The 20,935-nt window shown below is 33.1% G+C and overlaps 5 protein-coding genes across 6 annotated transcripts; 3 read left to right on the forward strand and 2 right to left on the reverse strand.

The window, feature by feature from the left end:
- Window positions 1–5,380: 5,380 nt before the first annotated feature.
- Window positions 5,381–6,142, reverse strand: LOC119836167 (uncharacterized oxidoreductase MexAM1_META1p0182-like). The gene has a single exon (XM_038361423.1). The coding sequence runs from the start codon at window positions 6,140–6,142 to the stop codon at window positions 5,381–5,383; it is 762 nt and encodes a 253-aa protein (XP_038217351.1).
- A 1,716-nt stretch (window positions 6,143–7,858) lies between these two features.
- On the forward strand, window positions 7,859–9,637 carry LOC119836235 (uncharacterized oxidoreductase TM_0325-like). 2 transcript variants are annotated; one of them, XM_038361506.1, is made up of 2 exons: window positions 7,859–7,974; window positions 8,681–9,628. In XM_038361506.1, exons 1-2 carry the CDS (start codon window positions 7,910–7,912, stop codon window positions 9,360–9,362), a joined length of 747 nt encoding a protein of 248 aa, XP_038217434.1. In that variant the 5' UTR covers window positions 7,859–7,909; the 3' UTR covers window positions 9,363–9,628. The 2 variants fall into 2 exon arrangements, with proteins under 2 accessions (XP_038217434.1, XP_038217435.1); XM_038361507.1 differs by having other exon boundaries at window positions 7,887–7,982; window positions 8,689–9,637.
- Window positions 9,638–11,506: 1,869 nt separating this feature from the next.
- LOC119836236 (uncharacterized oxidoreductase TM_0325-like) lies at window positions 11,507–12,711 on the forward strand. Its single transcript, XM_038361509.1, has one exon. It carries the CDS (start codon window positions 11,567–11,569, stop codon window positions 12,278–12,280), a length of 714 nt encoding a protein of 237 aa, XP_038217437.1. The 5' UTR covers window positions 11,507–11,566; the 3' UTR covers window positions 12,281–12,711.
- A 1,790-nt stretch (window positions 12,712–14,501) lies between these two features.
- Window positions 14,502–15,309, reverse strand: LOC119836233 (uncharacterized oxidoreductase TM_0325-like). Its single transcript, XM_038361504.1, has one exon. The coding sequence runs from the start codon at window positions 15,299–15,301 to the stop codon at window positions 14,543–14,545; it is 759 nt and encodes a 252-aa protein (XP_038217432.1). The 5' UTR covers window positions 15,302–15,309; the 3' UTR covers window positions 14,502–14,542.
- Window positions 15,310–18,211: 2,902 nt separating this feature from the next.
- LOC119836234 (3-oxoacyl-[acyl-carrier-protein] reductase FabG-like) lies at window positions 18,212–19,173 on the forward strand. The gene has a single exon (XM_038361505.1). The coding sequence runs from the start codon at window positions 18,241–18,243 to the stop codon at window positions 18,994–18,996; it is 756 nt and encodes a 251-aa protein (XP_038217433.1). The 5' UTR covers window positions 18,212–18,240; the 3' UTR covers window positions 18,997–19,173.
- Window positions 19,174–20,935: the final 1,762 nt, after the last annotated feature.

Genomic DNA, 20,935 nt, shown 5'->3' on the forward strand with positions numbered 1-20,935 from the left:
ATAAGGCGTTAATCAACTTAGGTCCATCATAAGTAAAGGTCTGCGGATTAAATTTATGCCCCCCGAAATAATTAATTCCCTTTAACTTCATTAAGAAACCCGCATAGGTGTAATTAGAATGAGCTGAGGAATCTTAATTGTTGAATTGAATGCGTGATATACGGACGGGAAGGATGGACAACGTTTAGCTGCACACCCCGGCTCCGCCCGGGTTTTATCGCGATTGAAATAATATAAACTATCATATCTCTCAAGTTGTATCGAACTGCACATGACACCATGTGCGAATTTTATTATAATCGGTTAAGTGGTTTAGGAGTCCATTGAGGACAAAATGGTTAGCATAATATATACATGTGAAAACTTGTAATTGGCCTTATTCTCTTTTTCACTATGCTACGATTGTATTTATAGCTGTAAGTTTTCTTTTAATTACATAAATAAAGAAATAGTTAAAGATCTGATAAACGCTTTTTAATGATAGAATCAATTAAATTGTCCCACTTGCTTATGCAGAGTTTAAGTAAGGATATAATTATTATCATGGATCCTTGATAAGTGTACAAAGTTTGAAGTAAATCTGTCCGTTTAAAGTTCAAAATCGAGTCTACACGACATAAAAAGACTCATAAAACAGCTCGTCCACCCCGACTTCGTCCGTGGTACATGAATGGCGTATAGCACTCACGAAACCAACAGCAAAATAATTTTTGAATTCGCCCAATAGTTTTCGAGATAATCGCTTCCAAACAAACAAGCAAACAAAAGTCTTATATACCTAAAGTATAAATTTACAGTACACGATAGTTTTTCTTTCTTTCATGTCGCAAATTTATAGTATGATTTTTATGTCTTTAGAGTCTTTGAGCTACTTTTTACTGTAATGAAACATATTTCCATAGACCAAATTTCCTTACACAAAATATAAAGATGGGAGCTCGTAATTCTTAATCAAAAACCATCTTTATAGATATTCGCCATCCAAACAATGTGTAAAGCTCAAATCCGCGTTATTCATGATCATAATGGGATGAATGTATGGTTTAACGTCGGTCAAGGCGTGATGCTGTAACAATAAGACATTGTTCGCGACCTCAAAGGGGTCGCAAATAATGGCTATATGAATTAGCCGCTGAATGCCTGATGAATTTCTAACGCGACGTGGATTGTCATCAAATTACTGTGGATTATTCAATATGTTCCGCTACGGTTAATGGCTGAAAATAAAAATGTGATGTCTGTATTAGTGATTAAATTATTTATTATCTGTTTTATTACCCTTGTGAATTAAATATAGTTATGTCTTATTGCTACTAACTTATCACTGATATGGGGAAAATTTGAAATAAAAATGTTAAATTGTCATTGTTGGCTACTGCAAATGCTCTGTGAACTTTATTACTGGGCATTTTACTGCATTGGTATTGTTAAAATATTTTTCGAAAGCTGTTAAAAGTGACGTCTGGAATATTACTCATTCATTTTCACTGTACATTACAAATTATAGAGATCGCTTAAGAGGCGTGTCTAAAGTTTGACGTCGATGTCTGTCTGTCTGTGTGATCGTATCTTTGAAACGATTTCTATAAAGTTTTCTTAACGTTCAGGTTAACTCCCTCAATATACCCAAATGGCTTTGAATTATTATACACTATATCAAATATCTAATTTATTGTTTATTTTTATTATAAATTTAATTTATCGTTGATCTGGGACTAATGGAATGACTGGAATTTATAAACATTTTGAAAAACACAGTTCCTATCAGTGGATCTGATTCCCATTCATACAGAGATAACAAAAGTATTCTATTGATCAAAGCTTTATAGTAGTTGGTCTACTACTCTAAATAAACTCCTGTTAGAATTATAAAAGCAAACACGGACCACATGTGTCGATCATAACATGCTAGGCGTTTTAGGTTTTTAGGTTTAGCAATATACAATTAATAGTAGCGGATTTAAAACCTATGCATACAAAGATTACTTGAAAAATTAGTAGACTAACTTAAATAAAAATTTAGTCCAGTAACCCCTTGCTGTTACATACCAGTCTAAATTATCAAAAAATACACAACGTATTATACAAAAAAACTTACTGGACCACTTTGAAAATCTAGATCTACCAAAAATTGTCTTATAAAACCGTTCGTTTGCTACTTTAAACTTTCATTCTAAATACAAGATCCGCAGCTGAAAAGATTCCACATTGTACCCTTTAAAACCATAAAACTACCCTTTTTCACCCTGCAACTCTATTATATAAACAGCAAACATTGAAAACCTTCCAAACCTTAATGAGCTGAGGCATATTAATGCCTCAAATCCGATTCATAATTAGACTGTTTATGAATACAGGTTTCCTTTGATTTAAAGATATTACGGTAATACCTAATAGACGTAGCTGCAGTCGTTCGAGGAGCACTAGATTCGAAATGAGGAAAGTTTCACAGAACCGTCGAGTCAATACCAGCTATAAACAAATCTTTCTACATGACCCCCGTTCCTGGACTTTACGCTTTATATCTAGTGGCTAGAGCTGAAATTCAATTGCGTGAAGCGATTTCTGTTTTGCGTATGACGCTTAATCCAGCGCCGATAAAGTTTTTCTAATAAGGTTCTCTGCTGCATTATTAGGTCGGAAATTAAAAGTTGCACTGTTACATATTGTGCAGAGGCTGGGTTTGATGCAAACCTTTTCGTGTCAGCTGCGCAATGTACGCATAATATTCGTTAACGACTTTTTTGTTTTATGGATCCTTTGAGATAAATATATGTTATTGCGATGTTTTGAAAAAAATGCAATGTCTATGCATACAATTTTTTTAATTTATGTGCTATACTGTATCAAAATCTTAGACAGCATCTGAGGAAGAAAATAATATGGAGATGGGGAAATGAACTTCCTATTCAGAAATGAAAATAAACTCATCAAAATTATAAATGTGAAAGTTTGTAAGGATGTGTGTGTGTTTGTCGCTCTTTCCCGCAAAAACTACTGAACCGATTGCAATGAAATTTGACACGTAGACAGCTGGACAACTGGAATAACATATAGGCAACTTTTTATCCCAATATTCCTACGGAATACTGACTTACGCGGGTGAAACCGCGGGGTGCAGTTAGTTAGTACATATAAATTAAAAAACAATTCGAATTTAAAACATCATTCAAAGTTCAAACCATTTTTTTATTACAATGTTATTCAGACAATTTTTAATACTACTTTTGTTTCAACGACTTTTTCTCTATTCCGTATAATTTAAATACATTGCCTAGTAAAATTTGGACTTGTTGACAAAAAATCTTTTAAATAAATATGTCCTGTTGGAATTGTAGAAGCAAAAATGGACTATACGTATCGATTATAACATGCTAGGCGTTATAAGTTTCAAATAAACAGGATGGGCGAAGTGAGCACCATACTATCAAAGAATCTATTCATTTTTTCATTTCGCATTACTTATAAAATTTGACACTTAAATAGGTTTGGACTTGATATAGCATTATTTATTCAGTGTGTATTATCGAACATCCTATCCTACTAATATTATAAATGCGAAAGTTTGCAAGGATGTTTGTGTGTTTGTTGCTCTTTCACGCAAAAACTCGTGCACCGATTGCAATGAAATATAGGCAACTTTTTATCTCGTTATTTCTACGGGATACAGACTTACGTGGGTGAAACTGCGGGGCGCAGCTAGTTAAAATATATGTATAACATGACTTTTTTGGTTACCTCAACGCGTCGTGAGGCTCTTGATAGAAACCATTACACAAATTTCGCAATGTGGCTCTATTACTGTGCCCATATCGTATCGTAGATAACATTTTTTTCGCTCAAAGATTTTTTGGCCTGAGAGTGTAACAATATATGCATTAATTGACGAAGAAATGTGCGATAAATAATTGAAAACATGGCGACGAAACTTAAGTGTTTAAAAAATTTACACTATAGCTTTGTACATAATAATATTAATGTTATGTTTACGCGAATTTCTAAGTATGAATGTATGGATCTTTGTTACTCTTTCACAGCTCATCGTATATATGTGAAATTTGGTACATAGATAGTCTGGAATTAGCACATAGGCTTCATCTACCTGGCTACCACGCGAGTAACGCTACGGGTTCCAGCTAGTAAGATATATGACGTAAAAATTAAATAACATTGTGAAAATAAAGTTGTCATTGCATCATTCTCATAAGTAAAGTTTTGCTTAATTTAACTTATGTGACTTCGTGAAATAATTTAGATTAATATAATAATCACATTATGTTTCAATAATTTAACAAAGAAATGAGAACGAACGATTAAATAAGCTGCAGTTTGATCGTTTTTAAACTCTCAATAACTACTGATACCGATTTCATAAATTCTTCATCATTATATATCCGAGATCCCTGAATTAATAGACTATATACCATGGCCGAAGCCGGGACGACCAGCTAATAATTTACAAAGTTAAAGTGAATTGTAATTAGAATACCTATGTATCTCTGTGTTACTTAGTATGCTATCTTGATATATAAGCTGATATGTTACGATTAACATAGATTATATTTTATTGAACCTCTCAAATTAACATATTACAGCCTCATGTTTCGACTTGATGTAAAATCTTAACAGGAAAACGGCGATAATATCAGGTCTCATATGTGTTCTTAATTTATTCATAAGCGCATATTTTACCCCACAAAATACTTCATAATCATTTATAATTTACTAGCGATCCGCCCCGGCAGCGCCCGTGGTACATATATAGCCTATAGCCTCCCTCAATAAATGGTCTATCTAACACTGAAATAACTTTTCAAATTGACCAGTAGCTCCTGAGATAAGTGCGTTCAAACAAACAAACTTCAGCTTTTGCAATATATAATATCTTCATATTCATTTATATGTGATTGCAAAAGGAAACCTTTTACAATAAAAATCATATAACATATTATTTCAACCCAGAATCCCCTATTTCCTAACCTCTAACCACTGGACTATTACGTACAAAATTAGAATGACATGGAATGGTTAACTATTAAATGATGTATGCAAAAGGAAAATGTAATACATGCATGCGCATGACTAAAAAGTAGTAAAAGGATAAAAACATTATAACTTTTAACTTAATATACATATCTAATATATTATAAAGAAATATGCTATATAACCTTTATCATTTTATTTCATGCTACTTAAACTACAATAAAACCAGTACAAAAACAGAAACTCATTTATTTTCCAATAAAATAAATATTAACATAACCTATAACTAAATAACCTAAGACAATGTATTATTTCAATTGATAGTATCAGTCTTTAATTCTAACTCTAAAACACATAATTTTTCCGATACACAAACAATTAACACTATTTAATTTCGTCATATCAACATATTACCGTTATCACTAACAAAATTAGATCCCGTTATACTCTTAGCCTTATCACTAGCCATAAACAGTATTAAATCAGCGATCTCCTCCGGCTCAGTCCACGTGTTCATCACAGTTTTGAACGAATAATTACTGTCATCATAATCTGCATCACCTCCGAGCCCTGCATTCCGCAGCATATCACTTCGAACTATTGCCGGGCTCACTGTATTTACTCTCACACCATGAGGGCCTAATTCGATAGCCGCTGCCCTTGTGAAGTGACTGAGTGCGGCTTTAGAAACACAGTAAGCATTGTATTCGTCCCATATTACTCTATCTGCGCCTATAGTCGATATGTTTATAATATTGCCTTTGCTCTCTATGAGGTGTGGTGTAGCGAATGTTGTCAAATAAACGACAGCTCGTATATTCGTTTTCATTATTTCATCGTACGTATGCATAATTGAACCATGCCTTAAATTTCCGCATCGCAATATAGCGGCGTTGTTAATAAGAATGTCGATTTTGTTGAATTCTTCTATAGTTTTGTCTACAATGTTTCTAAGTTCGGCGTCGTCAGTGAGGTCGGCGTTTATGACTAAGGGTGTTCGGCCGACAGCTTCGCATTTCTCCTTCACTTTGTCCAATTTAGTTTGATTTCTTCCTATCATGACAACGGAGGCGCCCTCTTTTGTAAACGCTATAGCGGTGGCGGCGCCTACGCCGGAGCTTGCGCCGGTCACAATAACAACTTTGCCGCTAAAACTCATCACGTCTATTCCGAATGAGGCACAGACGAACACTGACTCGTTGCAAACATGTTGGCATATAAGTGTATAATCTGATGTTGGCAGTCGCAGCGCCTACGTACACGCAAACGGGCTTATAATTTTTATGTTTGCAATGCACACATGTAAACGTTCTATGTATGCGTCGCATATGTGAACTTTGTGCAGATTAAATAATGTTTTTCGACCGTTGAATGAAACTCTTAAAAAGTCAAACTAAATTCACTACTATAATATAGTACACACTGGAATTATATGATAAATATGTATTTATGTATGATTTTCCATGTATAAAGTATGGCTGACGTAATTTTTATCATACTACGTACGGTATTACCAGATTGCAATTATTGAGGAATTGCAGCGTTAGACAGCGTTAGATATAGTTGGAGATTTTAACAATACTTAATTACTGAAAAAGAAACAAAAGAGAAATAGACTTTTACTATGTTAATTTATATGCGGGCTTATCGCTTATAGGCAATCTCTACCAGGCATTTGGATATGTTAGTTTTATGAATTAGCAACAGAAGGTGTTGTTCGAATTGAATCTGAGTAAAAAAATACATATATACAACAATGAACGATGATGATTATGATAATTATTTTCTTATGAAAAATTATTATATATTTTTGGAAAAGTCGAAAGTTCTGAGGTAAAAAAACACTACTCCTTTTTTGAAGTTTAAAAGAAAATAAATTTGTCCGCAGTTGAAGATATTGCACATTATTTCAGTTTTTTGTTATCAACACATGAGTCATTGGTTTGATCAGAGGTTAACTAATATTGCGAAACATGAATTCATGAGTGACCACTAACGGTGTCATTGGTTTTTTTAATAATTATTATTTTATCAATAAGCTAAACGATGGGCATATCTGTATCAATATGAGTATGAATTGAAAGCTGTGAATATAGTCGGGTTTGTTTGCATTCTAATAATTCTTTTTACATATCATTGATTCTCATTATAATTAAATATACGTGTTTCGCAATTAAGCGTTCCTGAACACTGAACAGAGGCATGTTATATACCACTATTCTTTATACGATTATTAATAACTAGTGTTCCTCAATAAGTAGGCTATCTAACACTGAAATAATTTTTCAAATCGGACCAGTAGTTCCTGAGATTTGTGTATTCAAGCAAAAAAAACAAATAAACTTTTCAGCTTTATAATATTAGTATTATAGATTAAACTTTAAATTCTTTGCTTTTGCTGTTCGCATTTTCCTGTCCCGAGGAGTGAATTGTTACAAATAAACAAGACGTATAATATGCTTTAACGAAAATTCAAACACAATATTTATTTCATAATTTTAATTTCATTTTTAACTCTGGATATAATTTATAATAGACTTTACATAAGTCATAAAACCAATGTGCATTTCGACTATATTTTGTGTGTTCGTTATCTCATAACTATTTACTGGATTAACCGATCTTTACGATTTTTTTTTTATTGCAAAGCTGCTGCTCGCCATGTGGTTCTATTTGTTTTTGGTCCAGTTCAGACAATTCATAGGCGGATAAGTTTTTTGTTAAAAATTTAAGTGTTTCTTATTTTTCTCCACATAAAATAAAAATTTTAAATAAACATTTCTTTTTACATATGCAATACTTTAAATACCTAATAACTTATCCAGACAACATACGTTATACGAGCTTTTATCCAACCGAACGCATACAATGACCGCAGCTGTTGCGCACACAATTTTAGTATTCAATTACGCCTCATGCTGATCGCATGGCCATGAGTTTTAAAAACAAAGTTGTCGTTATAACCGGCGCAAGCTCAGGCATCGGAGCCGCCACGGGCACAGTGTTCGGAACCGTACGATAATTATCGTACACATACGATAATTTTGTGCCTACGTACGATGTACGATAGCATACTATTATCGTACGCAGATTGTACGATAATTTCTATCATGATGCAAAATTTGAGAATTTATATTATTTCACTCATGCGCTGATAGTCTAAATCGAAGTAGCATGATTTTATTTCGTCCAATTAAGTCTTGGGAAAATACCGGGAATAAAAGTTCTCTATTCCTATTGGTTCTTACGATGCTAAGTTTCACCACTGCCGATACTGTAACTTTATCCAGCGCCTGCTGTACACGCTTTCTTATTGGTTAGTATAGCATCTACCAATGCGAACAAAAGAATATAAGTTCGATATTTCGATTATGTATCCAACTTGCATGAGAACAGTGAAATTTTGTCTGAGTGAATTTTACGCTTGGCGCATTTATTGAACTTAAAGTGGAAAGGGAATCAGTTCAGGGTCTGTGCCACGTGTAAAACATTTGGATTTCAGTGTTCTGTTGATTTGACAGCGGTGGTTTAAAAAAGATAAACTATAGAGTACTTGCATGCATATCAATATTACAATTTATATTATTTATTTATCTGTAATAGACATTATCCTAAAAAGTACGATAATTTTGTTCCATGTACGATAATTTTACGCCCCGGGGTACGATAGTCGGCCCACTTCAGGTTGCTAACACTGCACGGGCATAGCATTCGCTAAAGAAGGCGCTTACGTCGTATTGGTAGCGAGCAATAAGGAAAAGCTAAGGAAAGTGAAGAAAGACTGCGAAGCTGTAGGACGGAGGGCATTCATAATCATAACAGACCTATCAGAGGAAGTCTATAGCAGTGTTATAAATTTAATAATAAAAAGACACAAGCGTATAGACGTTCTTGTGAACAACGCTGGGGTACTGGATTATGGTAACATAAGAAATAATACTTTAGTGGATGCGTACGATGAAATTATGGATGTCAACATCCGAGCTCCCGTTTTTCTCACTACTTACGCAGCTCCACATCTCATAGCTAGTAAAGGTAATATAGTAAATGTATCTGCTATAGATGCAGAGAAAGTTGTTTGCGATGAATATGGAGCGTTCAGTGTCACAAAGGCGGCACTAAACCAATTCACAAGGGCGGCAGCAATAGAACTGGGAGAGCATGGCGTTAGAGTGAACACAATAAGTCCCTCTGACGTCAGGACCAATATGTATAAAAACGCGGGAAAACTAAAGGAAAATGTTGAATTAAAAAGCGTTATGACTCCCTGGACTGAGCCGGAGGAGATCGCTGATTTGATACTGTTTATGGCTAGTGATAAGGCAAGAGGTATAACTGGATCGAATTTTGTTTGTGATAACGGTAGCATGTTGTTGTGATTTGTTAGATTTTAGACTGTAAGTGTAGGTGCAAAGAGATCAATGTCGCACTATGAGTTTTTATATTGAGTGTATATTCAATTGTATAAAATTCAAATTCAATTGTCCCTTGTAAAATCGTAGATTTGATGATTCCCTGCTCATTGCTTTTAAATATAGTAATAAATGTACCTTTATTGAAGATTAATTATTTTGTGTTCATCGTATTTTTCTTCAAAATTTTATATTTAGTTTAATTACATGAAACTATAATTTTGAAAATAATAAATAATAATACAACATAATAGCAATTTGATTTATCCCTACAATTGGCCATTTGTCATACTATATTTTATATCTTTAAAAGATACATCAATAAAAAATAGAGATAAGAATGATGAAATCGATGTAAAAGTAAAGTTAACAACTAAAACTGTAAGTTATAAGTACCACCGATGAAGTTAATGAACTAAAAGCAACAGTAAAGTAAATTACTCCTAACAAAAAGTTACCGACATTCCTGGAGAAGATACACGTGTCATTCTAGATTCTGACATGGGACCAAATGACAATAATTTCGTATCAAACAAAACGAAGAATCACATCAATCCGTTGAAACCCGACGGAGTTGTAGTTATAAAACCAAAAAATCGAACTAAGAAATAAAATAACAGTGATATGACAGAGCCTGTACAAAATAGAATGCATACAGTGTTTCTAATTACAATATTTTAAATAATTTTATAAAAAACATAGCTGTAACGTCAGGACAGAGTTGAATTAAAGATGTTACATTATTAATATTCCTTTTATTACTGCCTTTCATCTATACTCGTCACAAGCAATAGAATAAGGTGCTCGTAGTTATCATGGTATAGGCATAAAATGCATGTCTAGATTCAGATATATGTCTGTAGAATGAACTCCAGTCCAGCACCTCTGGCTGATAAATTACTATATTATTCTTATAAATTAGTAACACATGTTTTATCTTATTGGGTATTTTCGTATATATTTCCACAATATCAGGCAGTTTAAATAACATCAGTATCTTACATTGTTAATGGTTTCTGATAAGGAAAACACAAAACTAAAATAACATAGTGAAAGTGTTATTATAAATTGTTTTGCAAGAAAACAAAATAGATTTACTTTTGAAACACTACGAATTGAATACAAAATAACTGCGAATTAATATTTATAAGTAAAATATGTAATATAAAGTGTTTGTCCTTTAACATGGTTCACGGCCATTTGAACTCGAATATAAGACGTCATATTGACACATTTATTATGTCATATTACATTGCTTACTCTCTTACACGTTTTGACAATAGCAGTCTAGCAAATACAGCAATGTACTGATAACATGTTGCATCTCCACGAAGTCAAACATGCCATATTAAATTACACGAGGTTTGCAAAAATGCAAAAAATATTTCGATGTCTGACAAGAAGGTTACATGTAAAATTTTTAAACAATTAATTGGTATTTGGAATAAAATAAACTGAATTGTGTAAGTATTATATGCAACTTGTTGTAATCCCTGGCGTCACTCGCGTGATACAAACTATTATTAGTAGAATATTAGTAGCAAAGAAACTCATACGAACAGCAAAACAAAAAATAATCATTATTTACAAAAAAACTAAGCAACCTTTAAGTCAGATCACGACTAAATATACTATGGGATCACTCGGGAGGCACCAGTTTTCAAATAAAATGAGAATCAGCAAAACCGGTTCACCCAGTTAAAGGATCTGAGTAAGCAAACCCTAAAAATGCAGACGAATTGAGCACCTTCACCATTTTTTTTAATTCTCATAGATAGAATACCTACATACATAGTAGACTGTAAATACAATGCTTAGAAGTATATATTTTGAATATTATATTGGTATTAATAATTAAATCAAAAACTACTTTACATTCCTAATAAAAACCCATATATTATTATTATTACCCTCATAGGAGGCCTGTGTCCCAGCAGTGTATGGGCTGATGATGATGATGATATTATAAAACGTAACAAATTCAGACTCTACATCATAATAACCTAATACAAATTTAAAAACAAATTCTCAAATGGGAATTCCTTGCCGCAAATTTATAGGATGCGTCATTTCATAACGTTTCATTTCGCATCATTTTCCTGCTCGCAGATACGCCGCTATCGAGAATCGAGCCAGTGCGCACGGGCATACCGCGCTGCGAACACGTGACGATGTTTCAAAATAAAGTTGTCATCGTAACCGGTGCAACGTCTGATATCGGTCAAACCGTAGCTATAAAATTCGCAAAAGAAAACGCTTCCGTAGTGCTAGTTGGCAGAAACGAGGAGAAACTAGCGAAAGTTAAGAAACTATGCGACGACGAAGGTTCCTGCGCGTTTATTGTCAAGGCCGATCTGACTGAAGACGAAGATGCCGAAAATGTTATCAAACAAACAATTGAGAAGTATAAAAAACTAGACGTGTTAGTTAACAACGCTTCCATTTTACGACTTGGGAACATACTAGAGGCTACAATTCTGGAGACGTTTGATGATATAATGGATACAAATGTAAGAGCTGTTATGGCACTAACGTCATATGCAACAGAACATTTAATAGCGAGTAAAGGAAATATAGTGAATGTGTCATCGATTGGTGGCAGCAGAGTTGTTTCATTACACCACGCTGCGTACTGCATGTCACACGCAGCATTAAATCATTTCACGAAATTCGCTGCGTTCGAATTAGGTAAAGAAGGTGTTAGAGTGAATTCAGTGAGTCCAGCAGTGCTCGATGAACATGAGAGCGTGTTAAGTACACTTTTAGATGAAGATCCGAGTTCTGAAGATATTGCTGATATGGTTATTTATTTAGCGAGTGATGACGCCAAGAGCATAACAGGATCGAATTATACGTGCGATAGTGGAGCTTTAGCTAAAAGTTGAAGGCAGGATATTCACAATTTATCTACGTTTTTGTGAAACAGACTAAAGCTATTTCATTTGTATGTATTTATCTCAAGACTGGTAATGATATGTTTTTTTTTGTACAGTATACATTTATTTTTTTATGTCCACTGTGAAGACAATAAAATATTGCTAGTGCGATATGAAAAAATTATTAATTAAGAAATTGTATAAATTAAGTTTCTATTGTGATAATGTTTACTGAGAATAATAAATATTTTATGTAAATGTATGTGTTTTATTGTAATTGTACTCTTTGTAAATGATTTTGTAATATGTACATACACCACGGCCATTATACACCACAGTAGCCAAGTACGGGTTAGTAATTGGGCCATCCCATACATGGCTGGGATAGGAGCCCTCGAGAACATAGGTGTCCTATCCCAGCTGTGGGAACAAATATTGTCTGGTGATAATGTAAATAAATTAAACATTATTATTGTCATGAATCTTTTATTTTTATTTTTGGGTGATATTTTATTTTTTTGTTTAGCAATTCCTTATTGTGTTAAATATATCTAAAATCAAATGCCGAAGCGTAATATAATAAAGTGTTGCTGTTTATACATTATTATATGAATTATTATTTATTATTTGATATTTTAATAATTTATGTACACAATGTATCTCGTATACATACCTGCCTCCTCCGCCTCCGTATGTTTCCTAGTTTTAAAAACAACTGTGAAGTATAAATAATATTAATTAGTAAGTATCTCAGTTGACAGTAAGGTAATAAGCCACACGAATTCATACAGGCGCTACATAATGCATGTGTTTGAAAGATTTATAAACTTCTTAGATATTTGCAATCCATCAATCATCGGAAAACTGATATCAAAATTCAGAGTTGTAATTTTTTTTTTATTTATATCAGCTATCATCATCATCAGCCCATATATGTTCCCAATGCTGGAACACAGGCCTCTTATGAGGGTTGAGGTCATAATCCATATTTATATTAATTATATGATGGAATCGATAAACATTGTCGATTATTAACGCCTAAAAGATTAATAAAGGCAAAAAGTACTATAAACTTATTAGCTATATAATTAAAGCAAAAATAAATAAGTTTTGCGACGCTGTTACCGAATTTCGATATCTTATCTTATTTGTGGAATAAAAAAGGAGTTTCAATATTACTAGTTTCGTGTATTACAGCAAACTAACTATTTGCCTCGACTTTGCCCGTGATATAGCCTTTGTTTCTTAGTGAAGTTGCTTTCTAAAGACAAGAAATTTTGAAAACAGTCCAGTATTTTATGCGTGAAAACGTTACAAACATACATTAATACAAGTTTCATTTATAACATCAGTGTAATTAAGTATTAATTATATGTTTAATAGACCCCTTACGTGTGTATTGTGTAATGACTATCATATTTAAAAATTAAGAAATAATATTGACAAATTGGTTGATTACAAATTTAAGTCTTTTGAAAGACGGAGTCGAGCACGCTTCGGCACGAATTGGACGGAACCACATACCAGAAGATCGACGTGAAATAGTACGTACGGTATTTTGTTCGGTGAGTGGGGAAGTCCGTATCCTTTTCCTTCCCTTTCCCAGTCCTTTATTTATTCCCCTCATCAATCCTTTGTTTATAGTAACCTCTGACCATAGTTTACCTTTTAGAGTTGGCAATCCATTTGTAGAAACGTTAGACCTCTGCAAATGACTTTACGCCTTTGCAATGTTAATGGGCAAACCACCATCGAGCGACCCACTAGCTCCTTTGCCGACTGTGTTATAAAAAGTCATGTTGTAATTATAGTTAAAATAATAGTGGCAAATAAATAACTACAATTTATGTTGTTTAGTTTGTTCTAACAGTAAGCATGCATTACCTTTGCCTTAAGCTATCTATGTACTACAATAAAAAATGGATATATATCCTACGTATATTATAAAAGCAAAAGTTTGTAAGGATGTGTGAGTGTTTGTTGCTCTTTTACGCGAAAACTACTGAACCGATTGCAATTTAATTCGGTACATAGACAGCTGGACAACTGGAATAACATATAGGTAACTTTTTATATCGATATTTCTATGGGATACGGATTTACGCTTGTGAAACCGCGGGGCGCAGCTAGCATACATATAAATTTAGGATTCTTGAAGGTAGCAAATAAAAATAACTCAAAATTCAATAAGCATTTGTTTATTATTGGTATAATACGAAAACCGTTCACCAAATATAGAATCAATAATTCATTTATAAATCACTCTCGCATTTATCGTATCACCAAATAGCCATTGTCGGTGGTTAAATTCGACCCCGTGATACCCTTGGCTTTATCACTTGCAACGAACAGAACTAGATCTGCGATCTCTTCTGGTTCACTAGTTCTATTCAAAATAGTTTTGATGGGAACTGATTCTGGTTGAACACTCGCGTTTTCATCGGTTGTTTTTAATATTTGGGTTCTCACTGGACCCGGACTTATTGCGTTGACCCTCACGCCGTACTTACCAAGTTCTAACGCAGCTCCACTCGTCAACATGTCCATTGCCGCTTTCGAAACACCGTAGGCTGTACATTCAAAACATACCAACTGTCTTCCAGCTACACTGGATATATTTATCACGTTCCCTTGACTTGCTATTAAGTGTGGAGTCGCCAATTGTATTAAATGCGCAGCTGCGCGTAAATTCGTGTTGTTTATTTCATCGAAACTTCTCAAAAATGTGCCATCTACGAAGCTGCTCATACGTAAAATGCCAGCGTTGTTCACCAACACATCTAGTCTGCCAAATGTATTAATTGTTTCTGCTATGATTTTCTTGGCATCGTCGTCTTTAGATACATCTGCCTTTAAGACGAGTGGGGTGCGTCCGTAAGTTTCGCATTGTTCTTTAACGTTTTTAAGTTTTTCATCATCCCTACCAATAACAACGACATCGGCGCCTTCCTTAGCGAATAGTATTGCTATAGCTGCCCCGATACCTCCACTTGACCCTGTTACAACAACAACTTTTGATTTAAAACTCATTTTTACATGTGCTCGCGCCTTACTACAGAGTAAGTAAGCTGCAAATAGTATCAGTCAATATACAATGAGCTATTTATTCATTCTTTTATCTTAATTTGTTCTTTGATAAGAGTCGCAACAGGGCCGATACTACGTTATTAGAAAATAATTATTTCATTAATATTATTACATTCATTAATATTTTATCTTCCTAATCATTGATGCAACTGTCGTCGATTTACGATTTCGACGAATTGAGGTATTTTTTTAAAAACTTCGGAAAGGCCAGGGACGAGGCAAACTAGCGCACAGAGGGTTTCGTACAAACATATAGATACTAAAAATTCGGTTCCGGTTTGCACAATTTTTTCTTCATCTGTCCTATAAATTGTTGCTTGGTACCTAATTTCAAGATTCTGAGTTCTGGGGAAATACTAATAATTACTTTTTAACATGGAAATATTTTTATATCCCATCCTAAATAAAAATCTGGAACTAAACATATTATAATATCCTAAAGTACTTTTGTTTTATTGTGAAGAGATATAAGCCAATTTTGAGTAATTTTACTGATTTATCTAAATTTATATCGAAATAAGTCATTTATTTTTAGCGTTATAGATCAGATTATAAGGTGGAATAACAAGCAAGTTAATCAAGAAAAAGCTGATATACATGTTACTGTAAACTAACTATTTAATTGGTAATTTCACGATCTTTTTATATAGAATTTAATTATTACATTGATGAGGTTAATGGATTTCAGGAAAAGACATATTTCCGAAGTATTCGGAAACTGTATAGAGGAAAAATAAACAAAAATTCTTGGTCTATGTTATTGGAATTTCATTTGTATTATTACCTTCCTCTTTCCAGATCTTTTCGATGTTTTTCATATCACCATGATTTTTTTGTTGTATTAATTATATCTAATCAATAAATTGACCATTTTAAATAATCGAAGTTAAAAATGTATTTATGGTCATTACTGCTGATTAGTAGAATGGTGTTGACTATTAAGATTTAATTATCATTGTGACAAATCAAAATTTGTATTCTCCAAACTAAATCATAGTCAAGGAATGTTTAAATCAGTCGAATAGTTTCGGATTTGAACACAAATAAACAAACAAAAAAGCATAATCTTATTACAGAATAGAGGTTTCAGAACTTTGCAGCGAACGAAAATGTTTTTAGTCGGTAGGTAGTGTTGTAAAGAGTTATGTAAGTATGTAAATATTAAAAATAAACCATACGTAGTATAATAGTAAAAATAGCGGCACATAATCGGCCTGTACATTTGTTTGTTGGTTTTTATCTTTATATAGTGCGGAACCCTTCACTGCACGTGATCCAATTTCCAACACGCACCTAATCAATGACTTGGCAATGACTTGGCTTAAAATATGTTTGTATTTTTCATATCATTGCCATTTTTAGCGTTGTTGATCATATGTATTTTTAGAACTCTCGCGCATGGACCATGGTCTAACGATAAATTTGAATTAAACGAAGGAAACATTGGATTTTTTTTTTGACTTAAACAATTATTGGACCGAAGACACGGATTCGGTGTCCATTTTTATTTTAACTATTACAATTGACTCCATTCAATTATTTAGGCTGTGTATTTAAATGATGTAGCTGATTTTATGACTCTGGCTTTATTAAATTGAAAATAAAGCAAGACAATGACCAAAAATCGATCATTTGCGAGAGAAAGAAGACGACATAATAATTAATAAATGTCGTAACCCTGAAAGTGAATCTATTATAAATTAAAAACAACAGAACTTGAACGATGCCTTTTGAGAAATAGTTGATAACAAAACAAGTGGTAATATGATAACAGCACAACTACGCATTGTACACTTAATGATATGTACCTAAAGTTGATTATTTAACGTTAAAATTAATTAAATAATGCATTTTTCGTTAAAAAATTAAACATTCGCTGAAATTAAATTAAATTTTTAGTTTTATAGCATAGAAATGCTTTATAAATGAGAAATTTTGAAAGAATAGAAAAAATTGTTTTTTTGCTACGGTGAGGCAAGAAACGCAGGTTCGTATCCTGCCTCGTGATCAAAATTTTTTCTATTCTTTCAAAATTTCTCATTCGCTGAAATTAATTTTAATGTTCATACGCCATTTAAGACATTTTTCTTATTTCATTAAGACATTATAACGAAAAGTGATATGGTTGATAGGTTTAAAAATATTGCTTTAACGATAAAAACTTTAAAACAAACCTAATTATATGTGCCTGTGCTTACTGCAGGAAGAGAGCCACGCCTGGGTATGTGATTTTAGATTTAAAGATTAAGTAGTAGATATCATTATTTTAGTAAAAAAGACTGATATCATTACTATTATTAAGATATTGGTTGGCTTAGATCAGTAGTAGTAGACACAAAATTAGATTAGATCAAACGCTTGTTTGTTTAACACTTAGTAGTCTACACTAATATTATAAAGACTTTGTTTGTTTGGTTGTAATGAATAGGCTCAAAAACTACTGGACCGATTTTAAAAATTCTTTCACTATTCGAAAGCTACATTATCCACGAGTAACATAGACTATATATGTACCACGGGCGAAGCCGGGGCGAACAGCTAGTTTATATATAAAATGATATTATGAAATAATATTTCCGTTATCTATAGATGTATTTCCAAAAAGATATCAGATTGTACATTTCATCAGGTTACAAAAACATAATGTTGATGGAATTTCGTGATTGCAATTTGAATGCTTAAAATAACTTTATATTAGAACCTTTTTTGTTTTAACAGGAAAACTTACAAATTTGTATATTGCATCTATATAATTACCATTCAAAATGTGTAGGAAAACGATGAATCATTTGGTTTTAACGTATAGCAATTACGGTATAAATATTAATAAGGATGAAGAGTCTCTTCAGTGTTTTACAGTGAACGAAACTACTACCATCATTATGAGTTTTGAGTCAAAGGTTGTTATTGTAACCGGCTCGAGCTCTGGTATAGGAGCTGCGACTGCTATTTCCTTCGCTAAAGAGGGTGCTGACGTTGTTGTAACAGGAAGAAACGAAGAGAAACTACGAAAAGTTGAAACACAGTGTGCATCATTCGGACGAAGCCCGCTTGTTATAAAAGCAGATGTCACAAACAATAATGACGTGAAAAAAATTATCGAAGAAACGATAAAACGGTTCGGTAAACTTGATATTTTAGTGAACAACGCTGGAATACTGCGTAACGGTACTCTGGAAAATGGTGATGCATTAAAAGTGTACGATGAAGTAATGGAAACCAACGTTCGCGCTGTTGTGAATTTAACCAATCTAGCGGCTCCCTATCTAATAGCTAGCAAAGGAAACATAGTGAACGTTTCAAGTGTAGGAGGAAGACAGATACGCGATGGTGATTACACAGCTTACTCTATGTCGAAAGCAGCCTTAGAACATTTCACCAGAGGTGCAGCTATAGAACTATCAAAACATGGAGTAAGAGTGAACAGCATGAGCCCTGGACCGGTTAAAACTGATTTATTCATCAATGCTGGAATAAATTTGCCATATGAAGAAATAGGCTTTAAAACTCTTCTTAATCGATGGGGAGATCCTGAAGAAATTGCAGATATTATTCTGTTTCTAGCCAGCGATAAAGCCAAAGGTGTTACTGGTTCTAATTACACTTCGGATAATGGCTATTTATTACTTAAATATTAAATTTATTATATTACGTATATATGAGTTTATGGAGTCATGGACATGACACTTTGTGTGTAAATTTATTGTATTTTCTTTACAATAGTGTTGATTTATTAAGAATAATTTGCTATGTATTATTATTATTATATATACTATATTATAAACGTCATCGTTAATAAAGTTGAGTGTTGAGTTTTTTGAATTTTATAGAAAAGTAGATTTTGCCCGCTGTCTTCGCACACGTTAAATTTGTAGTAGTTTAATTGATGTTATTATACATAGAAACCTTCCTCTTGAATCAATCTATCTATTATACAGAACCCCATCAAAATCCGTTATGTAGTTTTAAAGATCTGAGCATACATAACATAGGGACAGAAGCGGTAAGCGACTTTGCTTTTTGCTATGTAGTGATTGTTTTTTTGGTCCCATTGTAAAATCTGGGAGTTCTATGCTGAGGAACATCGGTGGTTTTTATTATAGAAAAGAATTGTTATTTAGGTAATTTTAAGTGACGTAATTCTATACATCTTTGTATTTCAATACGTTTACCTTGTTAAAATTAATAGTCATCGTGATATTTTCAAATAAGGATACAATTATGGCGACATGCTTGAGCTTGAAGCTAGCTGAGCTGAAACCTATTGTCATGGGCAAGGCTGAAGTCAATGAATTAAAATATTATAAGGTCAAAAATAACACACCTTTTATATTTTTGTTTTATAAGTTATATATATGTATAAGTTTGTATATTTATTAAAATATATTCTGTATTTTCAACCGATTTAAAAAAAATAGCAGTGTCTAAATTCGAATGATTTTTTTTTGTTCAGAACTTTCAACTGAATGAATCGTTTGAAACTGATGACTTTCCCAAGGTCTCATTTAAATTCAGTCTAGTTCTGACAATTTGTTTAAGGGTTGTATAAATAAAAAAAAACTATCTTTATTTTGCCAAAACGTATGCCTATGCCTTACATAACTATGTGCATTGTCTGTTAAACTTGAATAACTCTGTATCTTAAGAGCCAACCTCCTTATAAGTCGTTGAGGTAATTTAGTTTTTTGTTATTTTTTAACCTGTACTGTAAGGATAATAAAGGAACTTTTGAAATAAAATATCGTACACATTACAAATGTATTCTATATTTAATTTTTAGCATTGAATTATATGCTTTATAAAGAAGAAATTTTGATTTTTTAGAATTTCTCATATTCAATATTTTACTAGCCACACGCCTAACGCTTTGTTCAGACTTTTCATCACGCCGTTTTTGCCTCACCTGTGGGTTTGCGTGTTTATGTGTTTGTATGTAACCGACTCGATTATAAGCCTTTTCAAACTCTGTGTAAAAGAGAATTGGTTTATTGAAGAATTTATTTAATTTCACCATTAGAGCGTATTTTTTAGTTTGTCTTGTAACTAAGTAAAATTATTACATTAGATTTGAAACTGTTTACAATATCACACACAGAGCAAATTTTCGGATCATATTTTTATCAATATCTCTAATTAAATAATAATAGTATAGCAGTTACCACTGTTATTTTGTATGTATGTGATAGTTGGAAAAAGAGCTGGTGGGTCGCCCGATGGTAAGCGACCAACACGGACCTATAAACATTTGGAGAGGCTATATGCATGTGCAAATGAGTCGCCAACTTAACCGGCTAGGGGATCAGGAAAAGATTTATGGAGAAATTAAGGACTTGGAATAGTGAGACAAAATATACGGGCCTTCGGCTCCCTCACTGACCGAACGAAACATAGCACCATGCTACTATTTCACGCCGATCTTGTGTAGAGTGGTATCTTTCTTGGTGCAAGCTGGTACAATTCGTGCCAAAGTGTGCACCTTCCACACTAAAACTATAAACACTTCTTCTTCTTTGTCGTATCACTCTTGACAGAGCGGTCGTGGTCATCATGAGGTATCAGGGGCAGATGCAACTCGCT

Source organism: Zerene cesonia, chromosome 23 (assembly GCF_012273895.1).
Source record: "Zerene cesonia ecotype Mississippi chromosome 23, Zerene_cesonia_1.1, whole genome shotgun sequence".
Taxonomy (NCBI): Eukaryota; Metazoa; Arthropoda; class Insecta; order Lepidoptera; family Pieridae; genus Zerene; species Zerene cesonia.